This window comes from Molothrus aeneus, chromosome 2 (genome assembly GCF_037042795.1).
Source record: "Molothrus aeneus isolate 106 chromosome 2, BPBGC_Maene_1.0, whole genome shotgun sequence".
Lineage (NCBI taxonomy): Eukaryota > Metazoa > Chordata > Aves > Passeriformes > Icteridae > Molothrus > Molothrus aeneus.
The window spans coordinates 115,319,242-115,333,325 of record NC_089647.1 but is presented as its reverse complement, the minus strand read 5'-3'; the positions used below and the strand labels follow the sequence as shown (position 1 = coordinate 115,333,325).

The 14,084-nt window shown below is 40.3% G+C and overlaps 1 protein-coding gene across 1 annotated transcript in view; it reads left to right on the top strand.

Annotated features, from left to right (window-relative positions):
• The window catches only part of DOP1B (DOP1 leucine zipper like protein B), a 64,348-nt gene that overhangs the window by 37,086 nt on the left and 13,178 nt on the right, over positions 1-14,084 (top strand). The window contains exons 15-23 of the mRNA XM_066545567.1: positions 1,797-2,065; positions 2,233-2,385; positions 4,535-4,635; positions 6,712-6,902; positions 9,016-10,594; positions 11,368-11,479; positions 12,708-12,896; positions 13,165-13,290; positions 13,782-13,916. Of these exons, the coding sequence (XP_066401664.1) occupies positions 1,797-2,065; positions 2,233-2,385; positions 4,535-4,635; positions 6,712-6,902; positions 9,016-10,594; positions 11,368-11,479; positions 12,708-12,896; positions 13,165-13,290; positions 13,782-13,916 (2,855 nt within the window). The remainder of the gene's footprint in view (positions 1-1,796; positions 2,066-2,232; positions 2,386-4,534; positions 4,636-6,711; positions 6,903-9,015; positions 10,595-11,367; positions 11,480-12,707; positions 12,897-13,164; positions 13,291-13,781; positions 13,917-14,084) is intronic.

Sequence of the window (14,084 nt, the reverse complement as noted above, 5' to 3'; positions counted from 1 at the left end):
TTTTCCTTTCCTGAGCATTTTTAGGATGCAAACAGTCAGAGCTTGGCTCTTTTCCAGACCAGAGCCAGTAAAAACCCTTGAACAGGGCTGAAGGCAAATTGGGAATTAAAGCCTCACCCACCTCAGCATCTGGAGTGTGTCTGGCAGCTGAGTTTTACCAAGCTTCTTCAATTCAAATTTTTTTTGGAAAAATTCCACTAGAAAATTTGGAGTTGAAGGGATACAAAGACCTCCAGGCCTGTACAGCCTTGCATGGTTCAGGATTTTCAGGATATCCCATCCCTGTTTTCCATGGGTTGTGCCCCCAGAAAAGGATCTTTTGGAGGAAGATGGGTGTAGGTGGAAAATTTGAGTTCTAAACCATAACAGAGGCAAAATCATCTCTTATCCCAAACCCTCAGCATTCAAAGGAGTTCAGTGTAACAAATAAGAATAATTTTGTACAGCTGGAGGTCCTGTTTGTTCTCGGATTTCCAGTTCATTCCTTGGCTTTAGCAGGAGCTGGTTTTGACCTGAAGGTGAACTCACAAACAGGATTGTGGGGAATGGAGAGGTGGGAAACTGGAAAATTGGGTTCTGTTCCTCACCTCACTCCATATTCCTGCTGTCTGATGATATTCCCATCTTCTCCCTGGCTGAGCATGGCATGGACATGGAATACTTCCACTGCTCCCTCAGGAAAAGATGGCTTGGATTGATGTCAGCCACTTTGGTTGTAATTTATAAATCCTGAGAGGAGGGGCCTCAGTGCTACTGGAGGAGCGTCCATGGATCCTGAGCCCCCTGGAGCTGATTGTGATAATGGCAGCTGGAAGACAAACCAGCAGCTCTAAATAATAAACATATTAATTGGGAATATTTATTGGGAATGTTATATATTATTGGGCTGGGAATAAACATAAAGGGCAAAGCAGAAATCCTGGAGTTGTTGGGGTCCTGCAAGAGCTTTCTGATGGGAGAAGTAGGAAAAACATGGAGAGGTTGTGGCTGGCTCATCCCTGGAAGTGTTCCAGGCCAGACTTGGAGCACCCTGGGACAGTGGAAGGTGTCCCTGCTATTTCCAAGGGCCCTTCCAACCCAAACCTGCTGTGATTCCATGAGCTGTTGATGACAGGATCTGGGCAGTCATTTTGGTCCTGTGACCTTGCTTAAAGGATTTTGGGAGTATCACCCCAACATTGAGGTTGTTTCATGTGGATTCTTTTGCTTCTTTTTTCTGCCAGGGTCAGGATTAAATGTGTGAGAGGGTATTTCTTGTTGGCACTCAGATGTTGATCAGTTCTTATCTCTGTCACAGCCTCACAAACCCTGAGTTCTGCAGCACTTCACTCCAACAAACTAAAAGTGGAGCCCTGTCTCTCTCTCCAAGGCCTTTGAAGGATCAACTGTCCAATTAACAAATGACACCTCAATTATTTTCACTTTTAACCCAATACCCAACCACCCATGCCCACAATGGGGACTTTTTTATCCAATGACACAAAACCACCCAAACCCATGGAGAAGGAGGTGAAGAAGAAGGAGCAGCCTCCACCCTAAACCCTCCATCTTGCTTTCTATTTATCCCTGTATTCTAAACCCTTAAACTCTGAGTTTCCCACCCTCTGATATCACACACTTCTATTCAAACTCCACACCTAAAATCTCAGTTTTATTATTGAATTTTGGAAGCTTCTCCAGGCCCTCAGGTCAAATTCTCTTGGGGATCAGTGCCTGGAAGCACAGAAAGCCCAAAATTCTCAGTAACCAGGGTTCTAATAGTTCCAAACCCTTTCTGTCCCTTCCCTTGTGAGCAGGAGGTGACCCCAGCTTCCCTCTGTGGCTGAAGTCCCTGATGACAATCTGCTGCTGTGTCAACGACTGCTACGTGCAGAACGTGTCCATCTTCACCCTCCTGGAGGTCATCAACCACTCCCAGTCCCTGGCCCTGGTGATTGAGGACAGGATGAAGAGGTACAAAGTGTCTGGCCACAACCCTTTCCTTGGCAAGCTGCAGATGGTCACCCTTCCTCCCATTGCTCCTGCAGTGCTGAAGATGATCTCAGAGAAAACAGATTTCTACCAGGTGTCCACTTTCTTTTCTTTTTTTACTGCCCAGCTAATTCCTAGAATCCTGGGATTCTGAGGCAGTTTGGGAATGCCTTCTGCTAACAGGAAGCCAGGAAGGAAATGGCTCTTATTAAATATAATTAGGAATATATTTATATTTAGTTGGTTGCTCTTTTTCCCTAGAGAGTCGCCTGTGTGCTCTGGAATCAGCTGAACAAGGAGACTCGGGAGCACCACATTGCCTGTGTGGAATTGTTCTACAGACTTCACTGCCTGGCTCCCTCAGCAAATATCTGTGAGGACATCATCTGCCAGGCCCTGCTGCACCGGGACAAAGTAGGTGCTGCAGCTCCCTTCATGGAGAGCAGGCTGGCAGAACTTCCCAAGGGCATTTCTTGGGAATTGCAGTGAGGAACTTTAGAGAAAGAGAAAAAAATTTTTTTAGAGAAAAATAGAATTAATAGAATAGAATAGAATAGAATAGAATATATAACATAGTATCATATCATATCATATCATATCATATATAATATATATAACATAACATAATATGATATGATATGATATGATATAATGTGATATGATATAATATAATATAATATAATATAATATAATATAATATAATATAATATAATATAATATAATATAATATAATATAATATAATATAATATAATATAATATAATATATAACATTGTATCATATCATATCATATCATCTATCATATATATAACATAATATGATATGATATAATGTGATGTGATATAATATGATATGACATGATATGATATAATGTGATATGATATAATATAATATAATATAATATAATATAATATAATATAATATAATATAATATAATATAATATAATATAATATAATATAATATAATATATAACATAGTATCATATATATAACATAACATAATATGATATGATATAATGTGATGTGATATGATATAATATATAACATAGTATCATATAATATCATATATATAACATAACACAATATAATATAATATAATATAATATAATATAATATAATATAATATAATATAATATAATATAATATATAACATTGTATCATATCATATCATATCATCTATCATATATATAACATAATATGATATGATATAATGTGATGTGATATAATATGATATGACATGATATGATATAATGTGATGTGATATGATATGATATGACATGATATGATATAATGTGATATGATATGATATGATATAATATAATATAATATAATATAATATAATATAATATAATATAATATAATATAATATAATATAATATAATATAATATAATATATAACATAGTATCATATATATAACATAACATAATATGATATGATATAATGTGATGTGATATAATATGATATGATATAATATAATATAATATAATATATAACATAGTATCATATCATATCATCTATCATATATAACATAACATAATATGATATGATATAATGTGATGTGATATGATATAATATATAACATAGTATCATATAATATCATATATATAACATAACACAATATAATATAACACAATATAATATAATATAATATAATATAATATAATATAATATAATATAATATAATATAATATAATATAATATAATCATGTATAATTAATATAATATAATATGATATATTGTGATATATTGTGATATAATGTGATATAACATAATACAATAATACATTTTAATTGCTTAAATATTTTTATAGTTATTTATTATATTATAGTTATTTACTTTATATCTTTGTTTTGTATTTATAGAATATATTTTATATTATATATTTATATTTTAAGTAGAAAAATATTGAATTTGATCTAAAAGTTTATTTTTATAGAACCATGGATTTTTTTAAGTTTTGCTAGTATAAGGATGTTTTAGGAAGGAATTTGGTTTAAATGCTTTATTTCTTCAAGGGATTTAGAATGAATTTTAAACAATGTGGAGGAATGGGTTTTGATGGTTGTTGTGTTTTCCAGGAGTCTGACAGGCTCTGTCCATGCTTTTACAATGCCCTGGGATTTGTTCAGCATGGGATTAGTGCTGGGCTTAATCCCTGGATACAAAATCTAGCACTTGATATTAGCTGGGGTTTTTAGTTCAAGCTCAAATCTTGTAGTTTTTATCAGGATTTCCCACTGCCCCACCTCCGCCAATATCTGTAAAATCACTTTATTTTACCTTGATTTTATAGTATTTGGTCTCACAATAGTCTGTATTTTAAGTGAGCCAGTTATTAATTTTTTTCCTTCCCTAATATAATGACAGCACAGTTCTTTAACAGCTGACAGAACATTTTGCACAATAAAACTTTAACCAGTCTTTGCTGTTGTTTTCCTGTCCTTGCAATTTTGCAACATAAAAGTTTGCAAACATTTTTAAAGCTTCCCACCAATAACCAATGTATTCCAATTTTCTTTCAACTTGGAAAGCTCCCTAAATCTCCTTTTTTCTCCTTGCCAAGGGGACAAGGCTGGAAGCTCTGTTCAGATTCTCTGTCATGTGGCACCTGACCAGGGAGATCCAAGGCAGCAGAGTGACTTCCCACAATCGCTCCTTTGATAGGTATTTCCACTTCCATTTGCATTTTTTATATTGAATTATATTAGGCTTTATTCTCTTTTCTGAGGTGGGGAGGAGTTCTCTGTAAGGAGAGTAAAACAAATGAACAAAAGGAACATTTTCCATTTCCTTGGAGTTTATCTTTGCAGGGCACTCAGCATACTTTGTGGTTTTTTTTGGGTGAAGGAAGTTGCTGTAAAAATAGAAAGAGCTTCATAAAGGAGAAGTAGCTTTTCTGGAGAGCAGATATTTTTTATCTTGGAGTGAATTAAATTTGCCTTCCAAAGAAAATAACACCAGCTCCTTGTAAAAATAAAAATCTTAGTTTAGTTTTACTTCCTATGGGATAAAATGAAATAAAAGCAAATAAATATAGGAAAGAACTTAAAAAGTGGGAGGATTTGTGTGGCCTTGCTTGTACAATTCCTGAACTCAGTCCAGGAAAAGCTGCTTGGCCAAAGCTGTTGGGAGCAGACCTGAGCCATTGAGCATGCTCTGGGTGTGTTCCCTGCCAGGATTTTATTGCTTGATTTAACTTTTTTTAGGGATTTCAGCTGTCCTTGGTGCTGCTGATGCCTTGGAGTGGCTCCCTAGAGAGAGGCTAGACAAGATTAAGAGAATAAGAGCAGGTATTTATTAAAGGCTCCACAGATACACCTGGGGCACTCAGAAGCCTCCAGAGGCCTCACCCAAGCTGGACAATGGTCACCAGTGTTTCACACAATTATCAGTTTGATCTCATTTACATATCAGGGGTTAATTCTCCAATTACAGCTTCAGGTAATGAAGTCATTTAACCCCCAGTTTGCTCCTCCCAATTCACTTTTGTTTGTATTTTCAGGGCCTGAGGCTGTAGGATGTCCTTGGATCTCAGGCCTAGGGGGATTGTTCTGTCTGACCAAAATGTGGAGACAGTGATGCCTTGGAGGCGGCCTGGAACAGAGGCCAGGCAGAGTTACAGAATAAAGCAGGGATTTATGAAAAAGGCCTTTAAAGGATCCACCTTGGGCAGCACAAGACCCAGCTGGGGCTACACCCAAAATGGACCCAAGATGGACCCTGGGTCAGGAGTTTTCTCACTCTTACAGGTTTTGGTCCATTTCCATATTGGGGTTAATTGTCCAATTACAGCTCCAGGTTATGCAGCCCCATCCTCCCAGATTGCTCTCCTCAATTTGCTGCTGTTTGTGCTTTTTGGGCCTGGAAAAGGATTGTTTTATGTGACTGAGCTGTGAGGAGAGCTTGCTAACACTTCATAAAGAGTTCAGAGTCACACACTAATTGCAGTACAGAATCTGGAAAACATAAAAGCTAAAACTTAGGGCATCAACAGTAACTAACACTTTACAAGGAGTTTAGAGTTATGCACTAACGTGTGAGAAATGGATTTGTAAGGATGCGTTGTAAGATTTGTAAGAATGAATTTGTAAGAATCCATGCACTAATCCATACACTAATGTGTAAGAATCCATGCACTAACGTGTGAGAAATCCATTCCTCACATCAATGCAGTACAGGATTTAAAAACCAGAAAAGCTGCTGATTTGGGGAAAAAAACTCCACAACCTTTGTGAAAGTTGTAAAGCCGGTATGGTTATTACATAAATATTATTATTATGTTATGTTTGATTTGTGTTTATGTTAGTGTTTATGTTTATTCCCCTTAATAGGACATGGTACCTCTGGGAACTCCAGATCCTTTTTTATCTCCCTCTCAAATCCCTATGCATGCAATTTCACAATAGGTTCATACATATTCATTCTACTGATTTCACGTGACATTTGCTGCTAATTTTTCTTTATGAGAAAGAAGTCCTGGGTGATCCTGCCCTTTTTCCCACAGCAGCCTCTGTCTGTTTCAGAGTTCAAGGGCCCTCCCTTATCTCTGTCCTTTGGCTGAAGCAGTTTCTCTGATCATAGGCTTTTTGCAAGAACAGGCGGTCAGACCAAACAGCAGTGTTTGCAAGCTACAAACTTAACTCAAAGTTGTACATTTCACCTCAATCCAACTGGATTTCTACTCTGGGAGATTTCCACTGTGTCTCACTGCAGTGCTGAGGCATCCCCCTGTGTCCACAGGTCTCTGTTCGTGGTGCTGGACAGCCTGACGTGCTCGGACGGGGCCATCGGGGCGGCGGCGCAGGGCTGGCTGCTGCGGGCGCTGTCCCTGAGCGACGTGGCGCGGATCCTGGAGCCCGTGCTGCTGCTGCTGCTGCACCCCCGCACCCAGCGCACCTCCCTGGGCTGCCTCGGCCACGGCGCCTCCCCAGGTACCGCCGGGGACACCCGCGGCAGCGAGGAGTGGGGAGCAGGACTCCATGCGTGTCAGGAGGCTGATTAATTACTTTATTATACTATATTACTATATATCCATAATATATACTGTATTATATAGATTATACAAATGGATAGATTATATATTTTATATATATAATACAATATATTAGCACTGGGCCTCTTGGAAAAGCAGGTGAGAGAAATGATGAGGAGGACTCTATGGATATCAGAAGGCTAATTAATTACTTTATTATACTATATTGCTATATGCCTATACATATAATATATATATATAAAATATATATATATAATCTATAATATATAAGGAATATAATATTATATGTATAACATATATAATATATATTATATATATTATATATATTTAAATTTATATATTCTTTCTCTCTATATATACTATATACTATATACTATATACTATATACTATATATACTATATACTATATACTTGTTTTGGTTTGGAAAGCCAGGTGCCTGCTAAAGAAGGCAGGAGCCTCCCCTGAAATGGAGAAAATGAATCCCCCCCTCTCTGAATTGCTATAAATCTTAAATTAAGGGGCTCTCAGGCAACTAAAATTATGGGAGCAGGAAATAACAGTTCTTTAATAGGGAAGATAAAACAAACAATGCAGTAAACTAAAACAACACTGCCAGAGTCAGAACACAACCTGACACTCTGTGGGTCAGGGTGCTGGCAGCAGAACCATTGGAATTGTGGCTCAGCCCTCCTGCAGTGTCAGGGCTGGTTCTGCTGGAGCAGGGGTCCTGGAGAAAGGTGCAGTCTCTTCCTCTGAAGATCCAGAGGAAGAAAGAGGCAGCTGCTGCTCCTCTGGGAATCCAGTGCAGAAGCCGTGCTGGTGTTCCAGAATCTCCAGATTATATCCAGGCAGGAATGCTTGGCTCCTCCCTCTGGGCTCACATCTCCCAATGGGATGCTGCAGTTCTTATCAGCCATGCAGGGACATTCAATGGCTGTTATCAGCAGATGTCCCCTCCCAAGGGAGGAATGATTGTGAGCACTCAGAGAGAGAGATAAGGCAAACTGCCCACCTGACAAAAGATAATCTGCCATACAGATGGGAATGGAATCCATCTTGCCTGGAAATCTGGAACAGTACTATATACTATATACTATATACTATATACTATATACTATATACTATATACTATATATACTATATACATATATATACTATATACTATATACTATATACTATATACTATATACTATATACTATATACATATTATACTATATACTATATACTATATACTAGATACTATATATATATTATACTATATACTAGATATATGATACTATATTACTATAAACCTCCCCAGGTACCACTGGGCCTGTTGTAAAAGCAGGCCACTCCTATGGCAGGGAGAAATGATGAGGAGGCTCCATGGATATCAGAAGGCTGATTAATTACTTTATTATACTAGATTATTGTCACTCTTGCACTGTCACTGTCATATTTTCTGAGTTTTATATACAGGAAGTTCCTGTCCCCCATCCTGTGACTGTCACCAGGTTGTGCTTTCAGCATCATTTTTTAGTGTCAGTTGACAAATAAATGTCACACAATTAAAGCATCCACAGGGCTGCTATAGAAACACAGAGCTAATCTATTCCTTCCTTGTTCCACAGCATTTAATCAAGGAAAACATTAGCTCTTTAATTAATCAATCCCTCTGCTGCCATCCTCATTGCCCTCCTGACCTCCACAAATAGTTAATGTTCAGAAAGCATAAAAAAGGCAATTGTCACTCTTAGGGTGTCTCAGCCTAAAAGTGCTTTATGTTTTGATCCTGTTCTTTTTGCAGTAGGTTAGCACTGCTCTTAAATCACTTTAAAAGAGAAATAATTCTTGCCTTAATTATAATTCTTGTCCATTTTTTAGCCTTATTCATCACAATTAAGACTGGACTAGAGCAAAGTAGCTTTATAAATTTTTTTTAAAAAATTATTTATTGAGTATAAAGTATAGTGTGTTTACTAAATGGTCCTTAAAGATAACTTCCAAGCCAGACTGTGATATAATTTTATGTGTGAAACAGAAATTAAATGAAAAAAATCTTTTTTTCAGACTATGTTCGTGATTGGCTTTGCAAGAAAAAGGCCCCTCTGAAAGAGTCTGGCATTTCTGAGAGCAATTCTGAGGAAAACCTTCCTTTGAGCCAGTTCACTACTGTGGACAGAGAAGCAATTTGGGCAGAAGTGGAAACTGATCCAGAGAAAGCAGAGCTGAAAGCTGAGCAGCCTGAAAATGATGGATCCTCCCAGGACACGGAGGGCGACCAGGACAACAGCGAGCACACGGAGTCTGCAGACACCAGCACAGGCCACGACAGTGACAACACCTCCTCCTTGTCCCCTTCCCTGGAGCTGCAGGAGGTGAGCAGCGAGGACAAGGAGGCTGCAGCTGATGGCAGAGAGGCCCCAGGCCACGGGAATTCCCTCAGTGCCTCCGAGAGCTCCAGCGCGGGGCTCAACCTCGTCAGGGCCGACTCCGAGAGGACTCAGGCCTCGGAGTCTCTGTCCAGTGACGAGGAGGCGGAGCTGGAGCTGCAGGAGATGGCCCAGAGCAGGCTGCTGAGGCAGCAGAAGGAGAAGCAGGAGCTGGCAGAGGCCCTGTTCAAGCACACGCTGCTGTACTTGCAGCCGTACGACTCCCGGCGGGTGCTCTACGCCTTCTCCGTGCTGGAGGCCGTGCTCAAAACCAACCCCAAGGAATTCATCGAGGCTGTGGCCACCACCAGCATGGACACCAGCTCCACAGCACACCTGAACCTCATCTACAACCTCTTGGCTCGCCACCAGGAAGCTCTGGTAGGGCAGAGCTTCTACGGGAAGCTGCAGCCTCAGTCTCCCGCGGCGTGCCCGCACTCGCTGCTGATCGAGCTGCTGACCTCGCTGTGCCTGCGCTTCCTGCGCTCCTACTACCCCTGCTGCCTGCAGCTCAGCCACAGGGACCTGCTGGCCAACAGGGACGTGCAGGTCAAGAGCGTGGAGGTGCTCATCAGGATGATGGCCCAGCTGGCCACCACGGCCAAGGCGGCCGAGCCCAGGAGCGTGGAGCTGATCCGGGATCTGCTGGGGAGGTGCCAGGTGCAGGAGCTGGTGCTGCTCTCGCTCTCGGCCTCCATGTACGTCAGCCACAAGCGCTACCGGCTCCTGGCTGGTGGGACCAACCCCCAGGAGCAAGAGCTCTTCCAGGAGAGCCTCATCAATTTTGGCCACGATCAGATCTGGAGCGAGCACCCTCTCCAGATTGAGCTGCTGAAGCTGCTGCAGGTGTTGATTGTCCTGGAGCACCACCTTGCCCAGAGGCCTGAGGAGCAGGAGAACCAGCCAGACCTGTCCAAGGAGTGGCAGCAGGCTCTGAACTTCCAGCAGGCCATTGGGGCCATGCAGTACGTGTACCCACACCCCATCACCTCGCAGGGCTTGTTTGTCTCTGCCGTGGTGAGGGGGCTCCAGCCCGAGTATGGCCACGGCATGCATCCCACGTGGGTGGCCTTGGTCACCAGCTCCCTGCCCTACTTTGGGAAGTCCTTGGGCTGGACCGTGGCCCCATTTGTGGTGCAGATCTGTAAAAACCTGGATGACCTTGTCAAGCAGTATGAAAATGAAGCTGTGAAGACTTCAGCCAAAACATCAGCCAGGTGAGAGCCACCAGGGGGTGTGACCGTGTTCCCAGGGGTCTGAGGGTGAGGGAAGAGACCAGGATCTGACTCCATGTTTCAGAAGGCTGATTTATTATTTTATGGTATATATTATATTAAAACTATACTAAAAGAATGGAAGAAAGGATTTCATCAGAAGGCTGGCTAAGAATAGAAAAAGAAGGAATGAATAACAAAGGCTTGTGTCCCAGACAGAGTCTGAGACAGCTGGGCTGTGATTGGCCATTAATTAGAAACAACCACATGAGACCAATCCCAGATCCACCTGTTGCATCCCACAGCAGCAGATAACCATTGTTTGCATTTTGTTCCTGAGGCCTCTCAGCTTCTCAGGAGGAAAAATCCTAAGGAAAGGATTTTTTATAAAAGATGTCTGTGACAAGGGGGGATTTGTTATTCCGTAAATTCTCCTTTCCACAGAGCTGGGAGTGTGAAGGAATTCCCTGGGTCACCACTGTAGGTCCCAGAGTTTGATCCTTAATTCCTGCTGCACCTGGAGTGAGCTGGAGACAGGATTGGTGCAGCAGCTGGAGGAGGAGAGGAGGGAGGAGCAGCAGCTCTGATATTTCCTGGCTCCCTTTGCCTTCCATCCAAGTACAAAAGCTCCCAGTTTTATGGATCCCTTCATTTTCATATTCCTGACCTGATATTCCTAATATTCCTTCCAATTTTAGCTATGGAATAGAAATTTTTAATCAAGAAAATACCACATGGCTTATTATCATGTTTGGGTTTTTTTCCCCCTTCAAAAGCTTCACTTCTAAAAGAGAAAATGTGACTCCTGATTACCCCCTGACCCTTCTGGAAGGGCTGACAACCATCGGGCACTTCTGCCTTCTGGATCATCCCCATCCAACAAAAAAGGTACTTGGGAACCCCCTTCTTTAACAAATTTACCAATAGTCACATCCCCTTCCCTTCCAGGTGAATAGAAACAGGGAATTGTACCAGAAAATTGTGGAATTTGCAGGCAATTCCAACAAGGGAAGAGATGAGAATCTTGACTCCATGTTTCAGAAGGCTGATTTATTATTTTATTAGATATATTATATTAAAAGAAAATGATCTACTAAAACTACACTAAAGAAAGAGAGAGGAGACCATCAGAAAGCTAGCAAAGAATGGTAACAACATCTTGTGACTGCTCACAGCCTCAACACAGCTGGACCTGTGATTGGTCATCAGGTAGAAACAATTCACATGAGAGCAGTCAAAGATGCCCCTGTTTGTAAACCATCTCCAGAGCACATCCCACAGCAGCAGATAATCAATCTTTACATTTCAGTTCTGAGGCCTCTCAGCTTCTCAGGAGAAAAAATCCTAACGAAAGGATTTCTATAAAATATGTCAGTGACAGAAAATAACCTTGGAGAGGCCTCAGAGCACAGCCAAAGAACTGAACTGACTCAAAGTGAAAGGACTGAGTTTAATTTTTCTGTGTTTGAAGCCCACAAAGTGAATTTTAACTCATTGTTTGTAGAGAGCTTTTTGGATAATTGGTTAGCTGAGAAAGGCCATTTCGATGTGATACCAATGGATAAGGATAGGGGAAACAAGCTGGGAACTGAGCAACCAGTGTCCAATCACTGACAAAGGTCACAGTGACCTTCCCTGAAACGGGAAGACGGGGGAGAAAATCGCTTGCCAGAAAATGCAGTTGTCTTAGGTAGAAAAGTTAGAAGAATGCAAACATAGAAGCAAAATAATTGTTAGAAGATAGAAGTAGGTGTGGTTGATCTAAGTGTGCTTTAACCAATGATGAGCTCAGCTTTTGCAATATGTATAAGCTTCATTAACACCAATATAAATATGTGTGGGGTTTCAATAAACCTGAGAGATTTGCCATTCACGCCTATGGTGTGTCGCATTTCTCCCGCCGTTCACGACAATTGTTCTTGAAGATCTTGGTGATGCAAATATCAGTCCTCTGTCCTTTACAAACTGGTTTATTTTCTTTTATTTTATTTTCTTTTTTATAATATTTTGTGTTTATAATGCTTGGGTTTATAATGTGATATGTTCCCTACAATTTTTAGGCTCTTGTGCATAAGAAATTCTTTTAAATTGGTATTTTGGGGTTTTTTTTTCCCAGTCAACCTGTTCAGCTGAGCCTGCCCACCTGAGGAATGCCAGGAATGCCATCCTGGAGGAGCTGCCCCGGATTGTGAACACCATGAGCCTCCTCTGGAGTGTCATCAAGAGGGAGGACTCCCAAAAGAGACCAACTGACTTCTTTGGGACAACTAAAGGCTCCTCTTCAGTCTACTTTAAAGCAACCAAAGTAGGAGCTCTTTTAAAATCCTGATTTTTCTTTTTTATCTCCTCATCCTCCCCAGTGCATTTTACATGGAGTTCTTTTATTGTTCTTTTATTTTTACATAGTTCTTTTATTTTTACTGGTATGGGATTTGGTTTCACTGCAGCTTCTCATTTCCCTGGGGATTAAACATACCATATTTTCTGTATATCCTGGGAAAAGAAATAATATTTTATAAACCAGGAGCTGGTCTTTGCCTTACATTAATAATTATTTTCCCCCCTCTTTACAGACATTAAGAACAAAAATACTGGACTTCCTGAATCCCTTGACAGCACACCTTGGAATCCAGCTGATGGCAGCAACTGCAGCAGTGTGGAACAGCAAAAAACCTCACAGGAGTCACAGTAAAACCAAGGTGAACCTAAAGAAAAGCACCTTTTTATTTCCTATATAAAGGCAAATGTTACATTTATGTGGCCAGTTCTCAACTCTGTTTGTAGGTTCTTTGGGGTTTTTTAAATAGACTGAAAAATCTGAAATCCTCTTAGTTAGGAAAAGCATCAGGACTACAATTAAACCCCAATAAATAATCAAATAAAACCCACATTGTGGGTTGAAATCTGAGAGTAAAAGCCATTTTTAATTCAATACTGGATTGCAATTGGCCAATTATATTTTAAAGCTCATGAATCAGCTCAATTTCCAGAGAAAGTGAGAGCTGTGTTCTCTGGAACTCATTATTTATTCTGGGGAGAACTTTTCCTTTCCTGCTCTCTCTGGGGCAGAATCCAGTTGTTTTCCTGAGGTGTTGGGAGTTCTTTAATGGCAAGGGCTGGGTTTGATCTTCCTCTGTAATTTACATTTCATTTTGAAATGTGTGGGGTGTGTTTTGTTTTCTCTTGTCAGATTCTCCCAGTGGCCAGTGCATCCCAGCTCATTCTGGTGGACTTAATTTGTGCCCTGAACACACTGAAAATCGACACCATCTTGTATCTGGTCAAAGAGGTGGTCAAGAAACCAGCACAGATCAAGGGGGAGGAGGTATTACATGTCCTGCATTTTTAAACAGCTCTTTTGCAAAACCAAATCCACCAAGCATTAAGCATTTTTCTAATAGTACACAATTTTTTTTAAAAAACCCTTTAATCCTAATCAAAAACCCAAAACCAAAACAAATTAAAAATCCATTTCCATTAATAACCTAAAGCA